A 24,787-nucleotide genomic window follows, 5' to 3' on the forward strand; every position below is an offset into this window, starting at 1 on the left:
CGAGATATTGAGGAAAAACTGGGGCTGGGAAAAGTGAATTATTTTGTTTTGGGACTTGGGGGTTGAATCCGGGGGTGAAAATTGTTCGGGGGATGATTTAAAAAATTGAGGTCGGTTTTATGGAATGTTAAGGGGTGATTCTGAAGGTGAAATGATTTTTTATGACCGTCATTTTTTATTGGGAACTAATTTTCAAATAAATGAAATCGTCGAATGTTAAACGTTAGAATTCGTGAATTAAAAAAATTAATTAGCAAAGGGTAGTTTTAAAGGGTGATTATAATCGAATCGAAAGTACCTTTTGGGGAATAGGACGTTTGTCAATTATTAATAATTAGTAAATTAAAAATTATGGGGTCTTAATATTTTATAATATAACATTAACTGTTATTTCTCCTATTTAATGAACGATTACTTAATTGATTAATGGATTACTTAATCGAAGACGATTGGGTTATCGCACCATTAAGCAGCAATTAAGTAATTGTGCAATTACTTTATCGATACTTAATCTACAATTAATTAATTGCTACTTAATCGTACGAGTATTTCATCGTATCATCTACTTTATATAAATTCACGTACACTAAAATTATCGGGTATTTATTTATAAATTTGTTGCTTAGGATCGTTTATAATTTTGGGAATTAAATTTTCGGAGGGTAAAACTGAATTTATTATTAATTTAATGAAAAATTTGGCGGGAAAAAATTTGATAAAAAAATGAATTGACGAATTATTTTTTCATAAATTTATAGAAAAAAAAATTTGAAGAAATATTTAACAATAAAAAGTTATGTTTTGTCAAACGGAGACACTCGGTTTCATCAGGAGATTATTATTAATAATTCATCGTAATATTGTCAATAAAAATTATGACAAATATGATATTTTACTAATAAATTTCCTCCGGGAGTTCTTTAATTTATTAAGATAATTACGCGATATTTAATGCAAATTCGAGGGTAAATTTCTGTATTTTTCACCCCCTGAATTGTTTAAAACAAACTTTTTTTTATATTTTTTTATCCGCAAAATTTTCCATAAAATTCAGTTAAAAAATCTCAAATACTGCGCCCTAATTTCCAACATTTCCGAAGTAATTCCGTCATTTTTTCATTTGTTTTCAATAAAAAATTAAAAAACTACCCCCAAAAGTCTCTCGAAAACCCCCAACTCAAACAAAAACTACAAATAATATTTTTAAAAAATTAAATTGGGGCCCAAAACGTGAGTGACATTTTCCACGAAAATACTCTCGACATTTCGTTAATTACCTCTTCACCCTAATTAACGACTGTCCCCATATTTCCCTTATTACCCCACCAATGGTATCACCCAGCAGAGCATCACCGACATCTTCCAAGCTGAAGTTGCTCAAAAAAATCGTTCAAACCGTCCAACGCTTGACATCTGCTGATCTCCACAGCAGAATCAGCCAACGTCTACCTCATTATCCAACGCCTCCCCCCCCCAAAAATTTCCTGTGTCGAAATTTGAGATTAATCACAAGACAATCAACGACTTCATCGACAATCAGTGGAGGCCACCCCTGACATCCCTCGAAATTGTTACCCTCTTAAATAATTAGAAAAAAATTCCTCGAGCTATTAAAATTAATTAATCTATAAGAAAGAAAAATCTCGTTAATTTCTGGTGCTTCTGACCCCCTCACCCCGTAGAATGTACCGCACAAGAAGCCCTGAGACACCCCCAAAAGCGATAATTTCCCCCTAAATTTAAGACCAAGAGTCAAGACCCTCTTGACCCTAACATCATTCCAGTATTTCTAATATTCCAATTCCCATTCGTTAAACCTCGACATTAACAACAAAAAAAAAATAAACAAAAATAGGGTTTCAACCCCCGAAGGAATGTCCCTTCGTTCCCCCATTCACTAAAAATATTTGGGAATTTAGAAGGTCCCCCCGGGCGATTAACGGAGGGGACAGTATTTAGTTCATCAGTATTTAGCGATTAATTCGCTATTTGTTAAGTGCCTGTTAATAAAACTCACGCGTTGGACTATCGAGAAATAACGAGTGAAAATAAAGAAAAACCTCCCCCAAAAAAAATTCAAAAATCATCCCCTTCGATGACTCGACATCTCAAAATTTACCACATGAAAATCCCCCACCTCCCCAGATCGATCGCCAATTAATTTCATTCCAACTCTATTTTATTGTCAATAAACAACAAAATATTTCATTAATTCACTCATTTTTTTTTGCTCAGTCGATCCACCGTTTCCCCTCGATCCTCGCCGTTACCCACGACTCCATTAGTCTCTAATAGCATCAACTGTACTTCATAATTAACAATAAGAAACAATTTCAATATAAAAAAATTCTCCTGACAATAAACCTCACGTTAACGATAAAATTAATCTAACGAAAATAATTATTGTAATCGAAATTATTCCGAATATTTCCCGGATAATGTAAATCCTATACTTAATTATTTATATATAAGTGAGATTGTTAAGCTCGACTCTCTGAATACGTTTTTCACTAATGAAAAATTTAAGTACTTGTAATTAACCGTTAAGTCGGCTCCAACTCCGCTATTTAATCATTAATATTATTATTATTTTATTGGAAAGGTTTATTAAATCGTATTTCGAATAACAAATGATTATTCTTATTAATATTATTGATTATTGATACCATTAATAAATGAAAAAAACATTTGTTGCGGGTTATTTTGTAAAAAAAAATCATCAAATTGTTGTTATTTTCTGTCCAGTCCCTCGATTATCGCGATAATCATCGATTCCCTCAACTAATTAATTATGGAATTTTTTTAATTGCAGTTTCCTGGCATCACCAACCGGCATCTGATATTTATCCTTGTGATACCTGTGGAAGACAGTACCGGAGACTTATTTCCCTCCAACGACACAAGAGGCTGGAGTGCGGAAAAGAGGCCCAATTCGAGTGCATTTTGTGTCACTCAAAATTCAAACACAAACACAGTTTACTAAGACATTATAACGTCCATTTAGCGAGTCGCAGTGGTGATGCTAAAGTTGATTTACTCGCCGAAGTCAACAGACACGGATGACCCTAAAAAAAAGGCCCCCAGCTCGACTGTGATGAGGATGATGCCCTAAAATCTCCTCAAAAGACACGAAAATTATTTTTCATCGAAATAAATTTATGTTCCCCATAAATTCGTCTCCAATAATTTATTTATCATTTATTATTATTTATTATTATTTATTTAACAGATGTAAACGTCGATGGACACGACGGAGGTGACAACAGCCTCGAACATTTGTTATAATTAATATAAATTTTTGTTTCAGGTGTTTGGAGTCATTCAGGGGCTGAAGGGCTTCGTGTCGACCCTGGGTACCCTGGGAGGTACCAGTTCCAGGGGGACCATGAAATTAATCGGGGGATGGAGCACCTGGGGGATCACAATCATCAGCGGAGGGTGAATCAGAGGATTGAGCACAGGGGCCAGAGGGTATCAGCTGCCTTCAGGTGCCCCAATTGTCACAGACTCTACAAAAGGTCCTCGTGTCTCAGTCGACATCTTCGAGTGGAGTGTGGAAAGGCCCCGAATTACCAGTGTCACATTTGCAAAGGGCGATTCACCCACAAACACAATTTAACTGCCCACATGAAGCTCCACCTCCAGGAGCCCAGTTTCAACTGCATAAAATGTCATAAAAAATTCTACCGAAGGGACAAACTCGTCAAGCACATGGTGAAACACGACTTCTACGGGACAACATGATTTTGAAAAATAATACAAAATTTTTGGGGTGAATTTCACCCGGTGATATATTTTTCAACCCCTCACCAATGGACTGGACAGAATTTTAATGTAAAAATTGCACATATCGAAGGGTTCCCTAATTTTTAAAATTAAAATTAAAATTTTAACGAACTCTCCATGACAACTATCTCATGACAAAAGCATTTCATGACAAAAATTGTTCATGAAAATTTTTTTATATCAATAAAGTGAGTAATGACGAAGTAATAACTGATGAGATTTACCATTTTCCAGGAAACATTTGCATGAAAATAAATCCAATCGACTTCAGCCCTTTGTTATTAGCATTATCATCCCTCTGGGTGTTTAAACAATTGAAATATTGTTGTTGCATATTTGTGACTTGTATTTTTTTATTTCAGCGAGTGTCCAGAATCAACGAGTGTACCAGTGTGAGAAATGCCTTCGTTCCTTCAAGTCCCTGTCATCCCAATCAAGACATCGTGGAGCTTGTGGACGTGAAAAAAAATTTGGCTGCGCCCTTTGCACCTTCAGGGCCCACAGAAGGGAACATATCAAGATACACGTCCAGAGAAAACACCCGGAGTTTGAAAATAAAAATTGGCGACAGTTTGTTATGCTCAACGTCGACATGGGAAATACTTTCTACGAGGATTACGCTCATTACGAGTCTTTCTAATGATTAAAATTAATTTTAATCCCTATAAATTTAATTTTCCCTGACACCCTTTCATTACTATAATTGCAAAGTTGATTTTACCGCATTATTTTAGTTCAAAATAATAAAATTGGAGCTTTAAAATTTATTTATAAAGTTCCTGAGATGTTGGACCGAAAAATCAACTGAAAAATCTTCGAAACAAATTTTTTTTGTTCCTAAAATCACGAAAAATTAACGAACTATGAACAATTAAATATGTCGGACTTATCTTTAGTCTTTAGTACGTCCTAAATAACAAAATGTATTTAATATTTTTCATAAAATTGTTGTCTTTTATCAGTTAAAAGACTGCAATGACCGAATGGCTGAATTCTGCTGGATATCACTGTACCATATTTTTTTCTACTTCAACAAAAAATTGTTGACGACCCGCCATTTTAACAGTTGCAATATTTTATTGCAAATATATTTCAACTAGAATAATTGCTTCCCCCCCAAAAGTCCCAAAAACCCTCCCCAATTTTATTTTTCTCCCCTGCAACAACAACTGAAATTTTATCAGTAAATTTATAACGTGAGGCCCTTTACTATCGCTAATTCATCCGACTAATTACCTTAATTACATTTAATTATGGAGCCCTGAAACTGCGTCAATAAAATTATATTTTTACAAGTTCAACTGAATTTTTAGTTCAATAACGAATGTGAATGTTGGTGTCTGTATTTTTTAGGAAAAAAAGAACATGTGGATTGTCTGATTGATCAGAATTGTCCTCCAGACAGTTCTGAACTCCAGGAAAGGGAACTCACCCCCTTCAGGACCCATCTAACACCTCGATTTTCATTCTTTCAGGTCTGAGGGGGCCTCGTGGGGACCTTCGAACTCCCCAGCACCTCCGAACCACCAGAAATGTCACCCTCCAGGGCATGGAGAGGACAACCCGGTCGTTCACCTGCATCAAGTGCAACAAGTGCTACTCGAGGAAAGACACTCTGCAGAGACATCTCCGTTGGGAGTGCGGGAAAGAGCCCCAGTTTCAATGTCCCATATGTCCCACTAGATTCAAACGAAAACCTCATTGGAAATCTCACATCAGGTCCCAACATTTTGAAAAAATGGCGGATATGGAGGAGTTTATCGAGTCGTACATGCCAGTGGTCCCTGATTAACGATCTGAAGTCAAGATTTGATGAGAGATGTTGATTAATTAATTATTTTGTTGATTTTTTATGCTTCAAAATGATGTTTTTGAGTTGAGTGAAGTTTATCGTGGAATATCTGTATTAAAAAATATTTTTAATAAATTTTAATTGTTGGAAAAGTGCAGAAGTAGTTGAGGAAATAGTAAAAGTGTTTTGGGACTATTTTCAAAATTTGGGAGACAGAATTTGTAATTTGAAACCGAAAAAAAAATTGGATTTTTGTTTTAGTTTCAGGTGATGAATGTGGAGGGTCTTGTGGTGCTATCGACGTCAATTGCTTTTGTTTATTAATTATTTTGGAGGAAGATAATGTTGATTAATTAATAATTTTGTTGATTTTTACACTTCAAATGATATTTTTCATTTGAGTGGAGTTTTTCGTGAAAAATTTGTATTAAAAAATATTTTTTATAAATTTTAATTGTTGGAAAACTGCAGAAATAGTTAAGGAAATAGTAAAATTGTTTTGGAACTATTTTCAAAATTTGGGAGAAGAAATTTGTGATTTAAAACCGAAAAAAAAATCAGATTTTTATTTTACTTTCAGCCACCGACGTCACTTGCTCTCGATAATCAACTAATCTCGATAAATACGATGTCGATTAATTAACAATTGTAATCCCTCTACTAATTCCAACCTCTATTTCCCCCAAAATTTCCCTCAAAAATACTGAATTAAAAATAAAACCAGTCGACTAATTTTGGCAGCTCTTCAAAGTTCAAAAAAACGTCTCCAAAAATAAAAACAAAACCGAAAAAATCGTCAGTCCACCATACGATATTTTTAGAAAACCTCTAAACATCGATTTCCCTTTCAGATCAATATCACCTCAATATTTAATGAAGATATTAAATCCATTGGATCCGTTTCGATGAACAAACCAAAAATTGACTGAACCAAAGAAGAAAAAAAAATCCAGAAAAATAAAAGGTCGACAACGTGACCCATTTGGAACACATCTAAACCGCCATTTCTTTTTCAGGTTCCAGTGGACCCAGCGGACACCCAGATGGTACGGACCACCCCGGACTCCCCAAAATAGCCGTAAGAAAATCAGAAGAAAAAGGAGCCTCAGCATTCACAATATCCCTAGCCGTTAATCGTAGCTAGTTGACATGACCGAAAATCACAAATTGGCAAACGTTAATTATAATCTAATTCTCCGAAATAATAAAATTCACCTCCACTTTCCTTTAAACAAACAAAACCACAGGAAAAAAAAAAACTAGTCCTAAGTAATGTTGACGTAATTAATTCCACTCGAAAATCTAATCTATCTCCCATCCCCTTCCCCAATAATGATCTATTCAAAATTGAAAAAAAAAACCGAAAAATTAATTAATATAATCACTGCATAAACCTGTCGTCCTCTTTCACCCCCGAAAGAGACTTCGCATGCGCACTAACTCTCCACCCCACCTTCTGTACATAAACAATATCTTCTAAGACAAAACAAACCCAAAATCCAAAAAGAAAAATCGAAAAAAAAAATACTTTCATTGCTTTGCGCAGTGGGGGGACTAGTCTTAAGGATTCTTGCAGGACTACCTCCCCCCCCCACCAGCCACAATTTACGCTCTTCTAATTAAATTAAGACCCGAAACGATAAAATAAACTCATCTAGCTTTTGGGGCTCTAAAGTAACGACCAACAACATCAAAAGTCTTATCGATCTAATAAATAAATTTCTATCGATCACTCGATGCTCGAGTGCTCCAAATCGTCCAGAACTGTTCGATAAAACCGACCAATCGATAAATCAATCGATTGCCACCCCCCAGAGCCTCGAGGATCGACTGAATATTTCAGATATCATCGAGACACTTCCAAATCCCCCAAAAAATCCAAATCAATGACCTCCACATCCCATCCCCAGTGGATCAGCTAATAAATATTGAATCCCTGTGTTCCAGCCGAGGACCTCAGCATCACTGGCCTTAAGTGGGCAGCTGCCTGGCAACGCTGGAGTGTACCATCAATAATGTGGCGTTCTGGTGGTGGATTGAGCAAGAACTTCAGTGGCAGTGGATCACCAGGTAATCCCGAGGGCTTCAACTGTCCCGCCTGTGGACGTATCTACAAACTCAAAAGTAGTCTACGTAATCATCAAAAATGGGAGTGCGGTAAAGAGCCACAATTTCAATGTCCCCATTGTGTCTATCGTGCTAAACAAAAAATGCACATAGCACGTCACATGGAGCGAATGCACAAGGAGAAAATATTCAAACAGGAGTTGGTCTAGATGACAGCTCGAGGTGGGGGACAGAGCCGGTGGCTGGTCTTCCGGGCCCTCGAGTGACCCTCCAAGTCGTTGTGATTTTTACCCATTTTTTTTTAAACAATTAAGAATCATTTTCACGACGCGAACATTAACGATGATGGGAGGATCAGCAATGAAAGTTCGAATTCCGTGACTGAGTGGGAGATACTTTACGCGTATTACTAATTAATTATTAATTAAAACGCTGATTGTCAGCTGACAGGACGGGGGATAGAATTAAAACGAGTCGTGAGGTACATTAAACCCTGATTGGTGGGTTTCGTTTAATTAACGCAGATGTTAGGATTTTTATGGGGTATCGTAGGGTAAGGGGGTGGATTTCGTCGCTGGTGTACGACGCTTAAGCAGCAAAACGTCTCGTTTCAACTACGATACGATGACAACAAACATTCGAGCTTGATTTTTTTTTTAATTGATTAATTTAAATGCGATTTTTTAATTAATTCGCGATAATGTACCGACTCAATCTGAGAGACTAAACGCGTTGTCCTGTCTCGATCTGGGGCTGTCCCCCAAAAAAAAAAAATTTAACTAAAAATTTCCAAAACGTACTATACTAGGCTTTAAGAATATTTAATACTGAATCGTACTCTTCAACCAGAAGATAATATTTGTGTTGGTCTGTGAAACTCGACAACGTCGAGATAAATTATTTTATATAAATTGACGAGTTATTCCGGTGATGACGGATTTATCAAACTAATGAATACTCGAATGGCCTCTGGCAGGTTCTCATAATTCGTCCGGTCATGTTTGTACTATTTAGAGTATTTGAAGTTGATGGAGTGTTAAAGGAAAATAGGACAGCCCTTGGTGACACAACGACCGTCCGGCCGATGATAAAAACAAACATTTTAATGTTAAAAGACACCGGAGCTCTTCCATAGCAACCATTCTGGTCACACTGGTTCCATATTTTTTAAAAAAAACGGACACGATCGCACACGTCTGACGCCTGTGGGGACTTAACAAGTGAGAATAACAAGATATTTTATTAGATCGACCTGATGATCATTAGCGACCTGGTGCACAACATTCCACGTACGGAAAATTTAATGAAAATATCGAGGAAAATCGATAGAAATTTCTGGGAATTTTTTACAATTTTTTTTGGTGAAAAAATCGATAACTCGAATTTCTGAAATTCATAAATCGATTTCAGATATTTTCTGGGGATATTTCTCGACTTTGATTTTATACTTTTTCTTGTCTATTGATTTTTCCTTTCGAGAGAAGGAAAATTAAGGGAAAAAGGTTCAGTCGAGGAATTTTTTTCTGTAAAAAATAAACTTTTCGGTGAATATTTTTGGGAAAAACTGTTAGAAATTCAGTAGAATTTTCTATGATTTTTTCAGTGCGTGTCAGTAACGTACATTGAGCATAAACAAATGAGTGAATGAATAAAAAAATTTTTTATAGTGACAAAGAAATATTTTTCATGAATAATCGAATTAATAATCAAATTCCTGGAAATTAATGAAAATATTTCTTTGCTATTATCGAAAAAAATATCGATTCTGTCCTCACTCGATATGTCACTCAGTGTATTATAGTCCATTCCGTGTTCTCCTAATCATCGCCCGCCATGTAATAACTTTACCACAACATTTCCATTTTTTCTTTAGTCAATTCAAAGTTATTTATATTTTTCTCAGTTACGTGTGAACGATTAATATCTCCATTTATCAGAGAACATTAATCACCGAACAGACTGCCACAATTAACTGCAGATTCCTACGATGCATTTATGTATATTTATAGAAAATGAAAGAGCAAAGGAATATATATTATATAAATACTTGTAGATAGCGATTTAAGGGATTTTTTCCGTTAAGATATTCCTCCAGTTCACGTCTCTCCCCTCGAACTCGTGTTCGATTAATAATTTTTTTTTTTATTTATAACGAGTATACGAAATAGAAATATTCACAGGCGCTTGATCAGGTCGATTTAATAATGAGTATATATATAACCCACCGATTAAACTCGAAATTTCTCAAACTGCGACACAACTGAAACTCTTTTAATCGTAGACTCGTATCACGGGGGTAGTTATTGAGGGGTTGTACGACAGTTGAAAGTAACATACTTTTATCATCACATTAAACATTGAAAGACTGATATTTAGATGCATTAAATCATTATGCTACAATTGCAATATCTATTAACAATTTTCCATTTCTGATTTTCGGGTTTTGCAGACGTTTTTTTTTTGGGGTTCGAAGTGAGGGGTTGAAAAATTGGTGGATAATGTTGAATATATTTGTTGTTTATATTCGAGAGTTTGAGGAATGAAGTGGATTTTGTTGTTTTAAAAGAATTGGATTTTTAAATATTTTTTAATGTGAAAAAATGAAAAGTTTTTCACGATTTTTTTTTATGAAAGTTTTTGTTATTTTTTATGGTATGAAAAAACGTGGGGAATGTTTCCTATTGTGATGTCATGTTTAACAATTTGTTTGTGTTAAATATGAACATTTAGGGGGAATGTTATCAACGTTTTTTTTTATTTTGAGAGATGATAAGACGTCAGTGAGTTATCGTGTGTTAAGATCGATTGAACGACGATTTTAATAGTTTTTTACAACTCTTATGTTTTATTATTATTAAAAGACGAAGAGGAACGTTTGTTTATCGGTGAAAATGGAAAAATTGAGGGGAAAATATGTGAAACATTGTGTTCACATGACATTTTTATTTTTCCAAACAGTAAAAATATTAATTGTTTATCATTTTTCACGATAGAACAAAATATTTCTCATTGAAATGTCATATTTCACGATTGTTTAACGTTAAATATGAACATTGATTAGAAAAATATCCAGAATTTTGTCTATTTTAATTGATAATAAGACATCAGTGAGTTATCACACCTTAAAATCAATCAAATGACGACTTTGATCGCCATTTTTTAATGATTTGAGCTTTTTTATTCCAATTGTCAGTCAAAAACGTTTGTTTATCCATAAAAATGGAAAAATTCCCTGCAAAATATCTAAACAAATTACCTCCACACATTTTAGTCCTCTCAAACCATCAAAACCCCCAATTTTTATCAACAAAAGAATAATAACTCGAGTCGAACATTTCTTTATCACAAAAAAACAAAAAAATCTTCATTCCAACGACTAAAATTTAACGAAAATGTGGAATGTCATTATCCAAAAATGTCATCCTCATCATGTTCTAATCTCCCCAACCGTAAAATATCGATATCTGATCAACGATCAGAGAAACTCACACTCATCACAAGTCAAATTGTTTCCACCACTAATGACTCCCCCATTTTCCAAATTCATTATCCCAACGACTGCCTCCAACATCGTCCACTTTGTCTTCATTCTCGTCAGTCTCTTCGGCCAAAAATATCGTCTGCATTCCCCCCCAATCACCAATTCTCTCCTACAACCCCTCACCACCCTCTACCACTGACTAAAAAAGAAAATAAACTCAGGAACTCAGTGACAAAATAAGTTCCCTCATCAACGCCCTCAATTGTATTGCGGCGACAACCAGAAGCTTCACGTCTGAACTAGACGCAACAAGTATTATATCAAATAGAAGAAAGAAATAATCGTGATTACTGATCAATCACATTGACTATACATATTAGTAGTGATAAGTCCAAGTGATCGTGTCCAAGTGAGAATTTTCGAGTCATCGAGTGTTGTTAAAAATAAATAAACAATAAAATCAGTGAGATATTAATCCCATATTCCTACGTCAGACTATTCACGTGCCACGATCTGCCCGACTTTCCATAAAACCGTAGACAATATTAATGAGACAGAAGTAAAGTAACAAATTTTAATAAATAAAAGTTCATATACTCCTTAACGGTAAGTGATAACGCGAATGAAAAAAATGAAAAAAAAATAATTCACTTGTTTATTTATCATTTTGGTTGTAGAATCCGTCATTTTGAGGTTAGGAACTAATATTTTCACGAATACAATGCAGAGTTCAATGGATTGTACCCACAATGTTGACCCTGTCTTGCCTGAGTTTGTTTATCACAAACAATATTCAAAGTGTCGAGAGAAAAAAAAAAACATGTGGCCTTGAAACACTAGAAATAGACGAGATGTGAATCACTAAAATTAATTATCTGTTGGGAGAAACTCCGTCAGATAAATTTCAAAACAAGAGAATCCGATGAAGTGATGACCTTGAAATTAATCAACAACTCTCGCAATAATAATCGACCAAGAAAATCACTATCGACGATTGGTGAATGCTGAATGCGATGGAGAGTTGTCCTAAAATTGATAAAAACTAAAATATGATGGATAAACAAATAAATAAGGAATAATATTAGTAACGACAGGGGGAGATGAATACAAATAGCTATTAAGTAGTTTATACATAAAGTTTATAAGCAATTAATTACTAGAAATGCTGACTAAGGTTTAACAACAAAAAAATAGGATACGATAATGCGGTAATGATAGTATCAAATTGACTCTGCATTAGCTATTTCCTTGATAGGATTAATTAGAGTTTAAGTACAGCCTCACGAGGCCTTTGATAATAAACATCGATGACGGTAGATCATCATCATTAGGACACGTCTGAATGTCAGCCCCAGGAATTGGCATTTTCGTAATTAAATGGAGAGTTATGATTTTCAGAGTGTCATTATCGTCATCGTACGTCTGGAGATTATTAAATGTAGGAATTAAGCGCTAGATAACTTTAATATTTACATATTAACTTTTTATTGATGAGGAAATGCGCCTTAGATCGATGAGAGAGCGGAAGAGCGCGTGTGAGAGACGAGAATGATAAAGAAAATTAATGAAATAGTTTCAATGATAAGAGACAGTCGTCACATCACTCGGTAAAATTTTGCAAATATTTATAACATTTATGTTCTGCTCGACGATTTTTGACGTTTCTCACGTGCCTCGTCATCGGGCTTTTCCAATTAAGATAATTGGGCGATTATTTCAAATTATCATTTCATTAAATCGAGACATTTTAATTGGCTTTTTCCTAGTTCTAATTATTGTCGAAGGTATCACGAGGTTTCTAATGTAGGTCTTTCATTCTTCTGTTGGTTGCTGATAGATATTTTTTTTTTTCTCTTTTCTAATTAGGGATTTACTTTAATTCGCTTTATTATTATGTTTTCAGGGTTAATTAACGGCGCAATGTATGTGCACTCGCTTTATCATTATTGGTAATGAAAATTAAAGAACTTGTTGTTGTTCTTGCTCTTTCGCGGATTCGCTCGATTTATTGTATTTTGTCGAAAATGTGCCTTTGAGGGAAAAATTTGGCGAACAACATTAATGAGGTATCGGATTTTTTTTTTTTAATGAGAGAAAGAAAATATAGATATATATATATGATCCAGAAATTTAATGATTTTTTTTTGGATGATAAAATATGTGAAAAATTGATTCGTTGTAGCTTTATCATTTGCATTTATCGATTGGTAATATTTGCCACAGCTTTTTATTCTTTCTTTCGCGCTCCATGTAATCGGGCTTATATATTTTTGAATTTACATTTATTCATTAGATATTAAATTTAATTCATTTAGATTTTTAAACGACGGGTCGTCATACATTGAACGTCGATAACAAAAGAAAAATCAAATTATTTCTTTCTCACGAGGTTTTTTTTCTTTTCTTTATGATAACTTGTTTTTCTTATTTGTTCTGGGGGGTGTCGGCTTTGATAACGGGCTAACCGAATGGAAAAAATTAAAAATGATAAAAAAAAAAAAATTTGAAACTCAAAATGAACAAAAAAAATAATGGGAAAATTGGTGGGAGACGATGACGCTATAAAGTGATTTTCCAGACTAAAAATTTCTGATTAATTTTCACTTTAATTGTAGGACCTTTTTTTATGAAGGACACGTCTTTCGTAATTGCAATTGTTTTAAAATTCTTTCATCGATTACGAGATATAATCTTTTATAAATTTAATCGTGTAGGAAGCCTCGATTGTGTTCCTTTATGACACAATGTAACATCGTGATATTTAGAAGCTAAATTTATTTCGTAAAGAAATGATAAACGAGAGAAAAAAAAAATCTAAAAAAAAATTTTTTTAAACGACTAACAAAATTCATTGGGATGAAAATTAAAATGGTGAATGGAGGGGTTACGAACTTTACACACATGCCATCCAGGTATTTGAAAAGTACAGTGATTTATTTTTGTGTACTATATATTTCTATTAATCTATCGTCAAACGAAAGAGACAAAAAAAAAATTGATAAAAATTTCATTTACGATGAAAAATTGATTATTGCTCCCAATTGTTAATGGGAAGGGGTACCACGCGTTGGCTTTGATGAGGAAAAAAAATTGAATGAGTCCACTAATTACGTGTGAATGACGTATGACAGTTTAGGCAAAATTTATTACAACTACCCATTAGACATTTATAAAATATATTAAAAATATTATATAAAATTTTCTGTATTTTTCGGCCGAACTGCGAGCAGTGTGAGCCTCTTTGTTATAATAAAAGAGTGGTATTTTTTGGTATGCATGAACAAAAAAAAAAATTTTTGTATTGAAGGAATGAGTTAAATCGTGTGATTAAATTTGGAAAATTGGAAAAAGGAGACGAGAAATGTGTTTAAAAAATGTAACATAATCTATGACGTACTGGAAAATATGTGAGTAAAAACAGGGGGAAAAGAGGGAGAAAGAAGGGGAGGGAACATACACATCAATTATTATTATTTTAACGTTAAAAAATCGTTCACAAACCGATGGAAAAATCCAAACAAGGGCATGCGTGTCCTCTCTAAAAACAGATTGTTAAAATGCAATAATTGCAACAATTGAGACACGAAAAAATTTAAAAATAATTTCACAATTACCAGAGGACAGTAAACAATGTACTAAAATGAAAAAAATTGTGAGAAAATGGCGTTTGATAATGCGTAGATATAAAAAACCGTGAGAAGCCTTGTGTTAAGTGCCTTGAAGTACGATTTAGATTTTAGGCTCTAGAACCAACCGAGAAGAAGAAAAAAAAATTAACAAAAGTTATAACAACGAGGCGCTGAGCTGCACTCAGCTGTGAACAGTTTTTTTTTTTAAGGTATTATCGTCAACCGAGTGTCATCGAGTCATGTTTAAAAAAAAAATAATCAACAATATCATTCCCAGAACATTAACAAATACTATCAATCACTCATTCGTCCAGATAAATCTCTCTATCTGTGTCACGTTAAATTAATTTTATGTGCAATCATTGTAACTCTCTCATCGTACTCATTTTGGCTATTTTTATGTGAAAATAAAAATTTTTTCTTGTGACAATTGGACCCGGTGGACCCGGATAAATTGTTCACCAGCGATTAATGCCGAGCAGGTTTTCGGTTGTTCGCTCGTTCGGCTGTGCCATTAATTCCCTTATAAATTAAAAAAAAAGAGTAAAAAAAAAATTGCCAATATTTTGTTATTTATTATGTGGCACAAAGTAATTAATGGACGAGTGACTGATTGATTGTTCGTACGATTAAGAAACTAGACGTCATAGATCTGGCTCTGGGTATGATCAACAAAAAAAAAAAAATCAACTGATATAGCTTTCAAATTATTTATCAACACTCGGTGCACATCTCGAGACCAGTGATATATATTTTTGTTTTTTATAAATTATTTATTTACGCTGATGACCCGTAATCTCGTTCTACTGCCAATGGTAATTCTCAATGTTTCCTTAATTCACATTTTAAACTTCTCACCGCACTGCCCCTAATATTATTTTTATTATAAATATTTTTACGATTACGATTTACGAATTATCCCCCTCAAATACTAGATTTTTCACTTATTCACCCCCCCACACCCAGCCCTCCCCCACCCACCATCCCACCGCAATGTGATTCCCGTATCATTTCGATGATTTATTTATTTCCTGTGCTTCAATTACTCTCTAATATCTACGTAATTAAAACATTCACGTTCAACATTATCAGTACAATCGTCATTAGGGATTATAGTAATTTCTCGAGGGCTCAAAAGTGTCGTTTAAGTATGATTGTATCACACTAAGCTAATTATTAATGATAAAGTTAATGTTAAACGGCATATTTGTAGCTGCACAGTTAATTAACACGATACATTAAGTACAAGAAACAATTTAATCTCCATTTGTACAGAACATCCAGAAATGACTCGAAATATAATGAAAAAAAAAATAAACCGCTCAGCGCCTCAACAAACAAATAAAAAACAATACAAAACACGATAGAGAGAAAAGAAAATGAAAAAGAAAAAAAAGAGTAACTCGTAATCATAATTCTTTCGCCATGTATTTGCCAACGAACGATTATTATTTTTTTTTGTCTCCATTTTATAATTAATATTATTTAGAAGAAAAAAAACAACTATTAACGAGTATGACATAATCATAATCTTTCTAGATTACTTTTATTTTTGCTTCTGTTTTTTTTTTTTTTGCAAAAGAAAAAAAGAACCGAAACCAACGCCACAATGTTTGTACCGAAATTATTATGAGTATACTCAGAACAACAAATACTTATTTTATAACTCGAGACGTTGAACACTGAAAAATGTGTAATTAATTGCTTCAATAATATTATTGGCTTAATTTTTTAATTACCGTGAAACGATAGCTTGCTTGAATCCTCATTACTTTTTTTTTGTACGATATGTTCAAACATATTTTCGTTTTAACGAGTCTTCGATGCAAATATTTATCCATAATATTAACGATTTTTCATTTAAGACGTATCGTTTCGAGATCAATCGAACATTCCAAAAAAAAAAAAACAAACGAAAGTGCTTGAGTCTTTTAATTACTTCTCCTTAATTTGTCAATTTGTAGAAAGCCTTGTATTCGAATTAGAGCAAAATAAAGTCTAGAAAGACAACAAACTGCGATTAATTATTAACAAATAAAATCCACGTGTTATTTTAATTTTCAGGTGACAACGAGAGACGAACCTCATGAATTTGTTAATTAAAAAAATCTCCCCCTTCCGCATACTAATTCATCTGTTTATTTTTTTCAGGGCATCGTATCGAGTCCTGGACCACATCAACGAGGAGCCATCGATAGTCGGTGGTTTAATTAATGAAATTCATTAATATTTAATTAAAAACCAACGCACTAACATATTCTGCTTTCGAGTTTCAGATATTCGTTATTTCGTCGACGATGAGGAGAGACGAGTCGTCAGGATAACAGAGTAAGGATCACAATACCTCCCCCCCAAAATCATAAATACTGTTCATGACATGAGAAAATCATTCGCATCCTTCATAGCATACCACCAGAATCATTCCCATTTGCTCGTTGTTGTAGCTTGAGACTTGATTGTTTGGCATGGCCCGCGCCGTCGATAAACAATAAAAAAATAATAACGAGATCCCTAGAGATTTATCAATATCCCCAACAATTCGATACCCCACTAACATCTGTACTTGAATTTATCGATTCCAGGATTCTTCGCAAGTATCAATTGGAATTCCGATGGCTCACGACGTCGTAACAACACCATCGCTGATGTACCAGCACCACTGGCACCCCAACGTCGTCCACGTCTTCACCTACCAACACGTCATGTCAGTCGTAATAACAATCGACCATTGACTATTTCAGCCCACGACAGACGTCACGATTGTTCACGATGTGGTAAATCGTACAAGAATGCGTATATTTTGAAGAGACATTTGTTGTATGAGTGCGGTAAGGCCCCGTCATTCAGCTGTCCCCACTGCGCCTTCAGTTCAAAATACGAGAGAAATCTTAAAGCGCATATTAATCATCGTCACGTCCTGGCTAAATCACAATCAACTCCGGTTAATCAGCAGGCCTGAATACTGTTTTAATTGCCAAACTCATCACAGAGGATTTTTTAATTAATTTAATTATGAAATGATTTTGAAAAGATGAAAACTAATCAATAATTTCGATTGGAGAGTTTTTGTTGATTAAAAAACACGTGGAATTCTGTAGAATGGGGAATTCCTTTTGTTTAAAAATATCGTGACATAAAAAATTATAAAAAAATTTCACATCAAATGAAATTAAAAAAATTCAATGCAACAATTTTTTAGAAAATTGAAACTTCACGTGAATGGTCTCGGGATCAGTTGCAGTGAATGTTTTTTTTATGAATTTTCAGTTGGTTTTAAACAAAATCAGGTGACGATATCCTCATGACATAAATAATGAATTATTAATGATAAAAAGGAATATTTAACTCTGTGAAAAATTAGGCAAATGCCAAAGATGAGCTTTCATTTGAATTATTACCCCATAATTAATCTTAATTAACTCCGGGAAATTATAATTAGTCGCGCCTAGATCGCTCTGAGAGTGGTAGACACTCGTTGAAACATTCGTGCCATAAAACGACTGAGAAATTTTTACTTTTGCGATAATAAACGAATAAATTTTTCTTTATTCGGGGCATAGTGCCAAAGCAGGGAGATATCCATGACAATATTGTACGAGAAAACACCAAAATTTATTGCTTAATTTACTTTATCGCTTTATTATTCAACTGACGATCGTACGAGTTAGAGTAGAAGTTTAGAAACTTATTGCTCGTGTTGGAAGAGCCAATTTTATTAAAATAACAATTAAATTGACGATGAAACGTATGAAATATTAATATGGCATTATTAGTTCTTGGATACCAGTGAACCGTAATTCATAAATTAATAACAAAATGCGAGAAGTTGATAGAATTAATAATAATTCACGTTGTTGAAGATGTGAACGATATGAGAAGGTCCCAGTGTCAAATCTCAAGAGTGAAATTTATGATTCGGTAATAAATAAAAATGGGAATCTCTCGGTATTCGTTATTGCTGATACGCCCAATTATTTTTATAGAAATTATAATGAACTACGAGAATAGCCAACTAATATAATCCCTTAGAATTTCAGTGATTAGATGACGTAGTGATGAGTGAGATAATGAGGAGGAAGTGGGTGGAAAAATTGATAAAAATTTTCGAATTTAATGAACAATATGAAAAAGTTATCTCGAAGCAACGAAAAAAATATAACTAATAACATTATTCAAGATGTTTAATTCCGTACAACAACAATGTTGGTTCAATAATTTAAACAAATACCGAATAAATAATCGGTAAATAGTTTGTAGTATTTCTAGCCCTTCGCTCGGATTTTTCCATAGTTAAATGACTAGTTTGCTTTCTCCCAATTAATAAATTCACTAGTGAACAATTTAAAAAACCAAATTGCCATGTAAAATTTCCAATGAAAATTGGAATCTAGTCGTTGAAATTAGATGATATGAGAGTAGAAAATGAACATAAAAACAAAAACAAATATATATTATATATAACTATTATCAAATATATATATAGGAGTTCGTAAAGATCAAATAAGGCTATATTCACTGCGATTTATCATTAGAACATAACATTGAAATACTTTGGCTGGTCTTACCACGACATTAAATGTTTAAACAATTGATAACTCTCATGATCTGAAAAATACCTATCGAATCTCCTTGATAGAGGACCAAAGAACGAAAATTCATTCTAGTCAAAGACGAAAAATCAGGAGAACTAGCCAAAGAGTAGAAACTGAACAATAATGAATAATTAATAATGTTATTCACATCTATATCTCATATTTACGCTCTTAGACGTACAAACATTGAAATTTCCAAATTACAGCGCTGGTTCTTCCTCTGGAATTTCAATCACCGTAATTTCCCGATAATTAATCGTTCGGTTAATTATTTAAACATGAGATATCGTTTTTTCTAACAATTTTCACTCCTAAATGATGAAATTATTTTGTAGGAAGAGTCTCGTGCGATGTATCGAGTCGAAATTAATAATTATTAATAAACAAAAGCGTTAAAAACGTCTTCCAACGTTCCCCAAAATGAAGTAAAAAAATAAACCAAAAAGTGAGAGAATCAAAAACAGATTAATCTGTTTATTCATAAATTAATATAATTAAAATCAAAACGCAGTGCAAAGACTGATAATAAAACACACACGAGAAGAATAAAAAAAAACGCACCGGAAGTTTGTTTTTTCGTATTAAATAACAACATTCGATGAATTATTTGTTCATGTGCCAATAGAAAAATTTAACGACTAACTTTAACGGAAAAATAATTCAACAAATAATTATTACGTTTATGGAATACTCGAGACATCGTGTCAGCCTTCAAGATGTCGACACGAGTTGCCTATGAATAATTATTGTTAAGTCAACATTTACTAGACGCATACAGCAGAGGAGGAATAAATAAATAATGAAAATTGTAATATCACGAGATAAATGTACATAACGTTTACGTTATTATTGACAAACAAAATCATTGAAACGTAACGACAAATTGATAAACAACACGTAAAAAAAATTAGAATTTAAGGAGATTGAGATAATAATTAGTGAGTAAGAGTTCTCGCAAATTAATGAGCAAAAAAAATAATCCCTGACATTTTTTTCGTTATTCATTAAGGTAAAATTATTTGGGTGGTGGACCCTTTGGTGATGGTTAGTAATTTTAACGATGGGCACACGATTGTTCATTGTATAAAAAAAAAAAATTATAAATATAAATCTATATGTGGGACTGAAACACAAGTTACGTACAACAGATTATTTACGGTTGCGGTTTTAATTTGATTAATTAATTTTTCACTGATTGCTATTGTGATCTGTGGTAACAGGGAGACATTAAATAAAGTGAAATAAATTTAACCCGAGGTGTTTGTATTATTTTGGGCGAATTTTCTGTTAATTAAGTTCACAATTTTATCATTTTTTGTTGCAGAACACGTTCGTTAATATTGTCAAGGGTTTTCTCCAGTTATTATTACTAATATTGATTGTTTATTTTGCAGGTCGCCTGTCACGTCCCTCTGGAAGACGATTCAAACCCATTTTTCATCGTGTCATCACCTGATGACAATTACCACACGTCAAAATGCGATTTTAACGCGCACGAACTGTCGATCTGATTAAAAAAAAACGTGAGAACTAACTGCAAACGAGGGGCTAATTAAATCACGCTTTATTACCCCGGGACTAACGATTCTAAATGTACAACATTTAAGAACAAATCTAATATTAACTCAACAAATTTTTTTTTGTTCAGCATTTGCATCGAAGGCACTTTGTAAATAATTACTCCCACTGGCAGTTGAGGCGACATTTCCCTAATTAATTCTAACATTAAAAATTTTTTTTTGTTTCAGATGTTGATCCGGGGGGTCCACGTGGCTCCAAAAAACGGAGAGCAAAAATTTCGAGGGGAAAATTCGTCTGCGAGTGCGGAAAACGATATATGATAAAGGGAAGTCTAGAGAGACACAGACGTTACGAGTGTGGAACACTCCCTCTGTTCTCATGTCCAAAGTGTTACAGGCTCTTTAAACATCGTCACCACGTGCTGTCGCATTTAAAAAAAACTTGCTCAAAAGTTACCCAAAAAACCGACTGACAATGTCAATAAATAAATCGTCTGGTAGATTTTAGTGACATGATGACGATAGTCGTCGTTAAATATCAATCGGATGAATAAAGTTTTGATTAATCATTCGATTTTGTTCGTTGTTTTGCATTTGTGGAGATACATTTGTGGTTAATAATTGTGGAGGGGGGTAATTCAATGATTATTCTTCTAATTTCAGGGACTTACATGGACTTGTCCTGGATAAATCATCATTACAGGCCACCAATGAAAAAACCATTCATTTGCAATATTTGTGGAAAGTCGTACATGTGGAGGGAGTCACTTCAGAAGCATCAGCGAGTTGAATGTGGAAAATTACCCAGCATACCCTGTCCAAGTTGTTTAAAATTGTTTAAACATCGGCATCACATGCAAATGCATCTGAAGAATTCGTGCCGAGGGATGAGGACAAGGTTGTAATGACATTTAAGATGATTTAATTAATCAGTAATTAATAAATTGTGTTAACAGGTCAGTGTGTGTTTTGTTGACTCGCCCTGATAATTTTCAGACTGGAAAATTGTTTATCGTGTCTGAAACTGTAGTTTTTCCCAGCTAATCTCCAATAAATTATATATTTTTTGATTTTGCGGTGAGATAGTAGCAACAAATGAAATTTTATTGTCAATTATTAACAGAAGTGTGAAGTGTGACAGTAATTTTTGGGTAAGAAAATCTTTCGAATTGTTTATGGAATAATTTGGATGAAATGTTGAGCAGGAAAATGTAATTATTTACTAACAATTTTCTATTTTTTATTTTAGGGTTCCTGAGGACTAAAAGTTTATCGAAGGAACAACAAGACCGAAAATGACTTCATCTTTTAAATGAAAAATCATCTGAAAAATTCTTCGAGAGCTGAGAACACGATTGACATTAAATCGTTAACAAATCGATAACTAAATAAATTATTGAGACTATTGAGTGTGTGTTTTGTTGACCTGTCCTGACATTCACCCGAACGACAATACAATTGTTTAAATATTATTATTTTAATCGAAAATTACGTTTCTGATTTTTCCAGGTTTTTGTCAAATAATTTTTCAACTTCAAACAATTAAATTATCAGTGAGTGAATACAATTATCCTCGTGATAATTATTTCCATCGATTCAACTGGTCTCTACGCATCTATTTGTTAAGAACAATTTACTAATAATCCCCCTATTTTTTATTCCAGAAATTCCGCAAACTCAACGTCTATCGAACCGCAGGAAAATGGAAAATATTTATTTACAAAACAACATCAACATCTGGAAATTACAATCGTCCGGACTCCATCTGGATGTACGTACCCCCAGATCATCAAGATCAATCACTGATAACTACCTCTTTTATATTCTAGACCATCTCCCCAAGGATTCGCCGACATTCCACCCAAAACAACCCCAGGACCTCAGGAATTACCTCAAAATCTTGATCGTTTGTCTATCCAAATAATTTCTGAATTAATTATACAATAATTATCGTCTGTGTTTAGACCGTTGAGAATGATTTTGGCTGAGCATTTGAAATGATCCGTTTTCAATAACTAATTAATCCCCAATTTACATTCCAGCTCAAGTAATTAACTCACAGAGTCCATTAAATTTCAGTTGCTGAATATTCGTGTGAGAGAGGAACTGAGAATGACGTACGATGGTTATCAGGTGATAAGCCCCCCTTCACATGTCACATGTGTGGTAAATCGTACATGTGGAAGGCATCACTTGGACGACATCTTCGGGAAGAATGTGGAAAATTACCTCAGTACAATTGTACATTTTGTGGACGTGAATTTAAGCAAAAATGCAGTCTCCAAAGGCACTTGCGCACTCAACATCACATGAAACAACACAGAAGATTGAATACCGATTTTATAATTCAAGATAATCATCACTGAAGACCTCCAAATCCTCATCAATGAAGAAATCAACGACCGGACGATGAACAAAAAAATTTGTGAATAATTAAATTGAAAAAGAAATTATCACCGTATTTTTCGTTCAACTCGATTCCTCTTATTTTACGTTATTTATCAACATTATTTATTTAAACTGACTCCGTGCATTATTATTACATATTCCACCCGAATTATCGATTATAACCCAATCGAGAAGATATCATTTGAAGATTATCCACCGAAAATGGACGAAATTGTTCTCCCAACGAGGTAATTAACTCCTTCGATTAACTCCCCCAAGTGTCAACACTATTTCTACCCTTAACGTGACCTTGAGACTATCAAAACGTCGATCTACCCTCGACAACAGCCTCAGTCATAACTCGACAATTACCAAAAAATTCCATCAATTAATAATTTGAATTGACTGAGGTAAAATATCTGGAGAACTATAATCTGCTGATCCTCATCAGATCGAATCATCTGATTCTCCTCGACCTTGAAACATCCGTAAATTACCCAGTGATTAACACCATCAACAATTCGTAACTAACCACGAATGTCTGTTCTTCCAATCGACCAACAATTACGATAAACTATCCACCAAATAAATCTAACTCGTCCGATTAATTTTGTTCCCAGGACCAGGTCAAGGTATCAGAATCCACAACAATCGGACACGACCAATGTGGCGTCCCTTCTCCTGTCACTTGTGCGGAAAGTCCTACACCCGAAAAGACACCCTGAGACGTCACCTGCGATACGAGTGCTACAAAAAGCCCCAGTTCATATGTCCAATATGCAACAAAGCCTCGACCCAGAGATCAAATTTGCAACGTCACTGCAAGACAATTCACGGAATCGATCTCTCCCAGCTCCACGACGCCCGCTTTCGACGCCCCTAAGCCCTCAAAAGTCCCCCCATTAACAATAACAATTGAATGATTAACAAAAGGATCAATCGACGATCAGTTGTCATTCAGAATCGATTGATAAAGAGAATAAAAACGAAGCGCACGAGTCAGTAATCGAAAATTATTGAAAATATATTTCAATGCAGAGATTTTCAACTGACTCTTCGTTGAACAATATTTATCAATAACAAAATAACGTTTTTCTATGCTACAACCACTTGTAGATATGTCTCACCGTTGCCTTGAGTGGTTTTCCAATAGATTAACAAAATAAAAATCTAATCGATAAGAACAAAAGCTCATCAATCACATGGGTAAACATTCCATTTGCTCATTAATGTTTAATGTTTTATTACGTTTAACTACTGTATATTTCAATTGTTTGCCGTTAGGAAGAGAGTCGTGGATCATCAGCATGGAAGTTCATCTCGAAGATGATGAAATCCCATTTATTTCTATTGCTTATATTTTTTATAATCGTTAAAGCCCATTAAAATACGAAAAAAAAAAATCCAATCAAAATTATCATCAGCCCGTCGGTAATTGTGGGTATTTTTGTATCGCGGTTTCAGGACATCTTCAAAGGTTGCATTATTCCATTGTTCGGACAGATAGCGTATACAACACGATGGCTAATCCA

The 24,787-nt window shown here is 33.9% G+C and overlaps 2 protein-coding genes and 1 long non-coding RNA gene across 3 annotated transcripts in view; 2 read left to right on the forward strand and 1 right to left on the reverse strand.

Moving 5' to 3' along the window:
* The window catches only part of LOC135171349 (uncharacterized), a 40,089-nt gene that overhangs the window by 2,653 nt on the left and 12,649 nt on the right, over window positions 1-24,787 (reverse strand). The gene's annotated exons all lie outside the window — the stretch shown is intronic.
* Window positions 5,525-16,327, forward strand: LOC135171358 (longitudinals lacking protein, isoforms A/B/D/L-like). Its single transcript, XM_064137843.1, has 3 exons — window positions 5,525-5,553; window positions 6,595-6,656; window positions 7,526-16,327. The coding sequence occupies exons 1-3, from the start codon at window positions 5,525-5,527 to the stop codon at window positions 7,852-7,854; spliced, it is 420 nt and encodes a 139-aa protein (XP_063993913.1). The 3' UTR covers window positions 7,855-16,327.
* On the forward strand, window positions 5,525-24,778 carry LOC135171357 (oocyte zinc finger protein XlCOF6-like). Its single transcript, XM_064137842.1, has 7 exons — window positions 5,525-5,553; window positions 6,595-6,656; window positions 7,526-7,735; window positions 17,338-17,583; window positions 21,096-21,338; window positions 21,531-21,689; window positions 23,876-24,778. The coding sequence occupies exons 1-7, from the start codon at window positions 5,525-5,527 to the stop codon at window positions 24,136-24,138; spliced, it is 1,212 nt and encodes a 403-aa protein (XP_063993912.1). The 3' UTR covers window positions 24,139-24,778.

This window comes from Diachasmimorpha longicaudata, chromosome 19, assembly GCF_034640455.1.
Source record: "Diachasmimorpha longicaudata isolate KC_UGA_2023 chromosome 19, iyDiaLong2, whole genome shotgun sequence".
Lineage (NCBI taxonomy): Eukaryota > Metazoa > Arthropoda > Insecta > Hymenoptera > Braconidae > Diachasmimorpha > Diachasmimorpha longicaudata.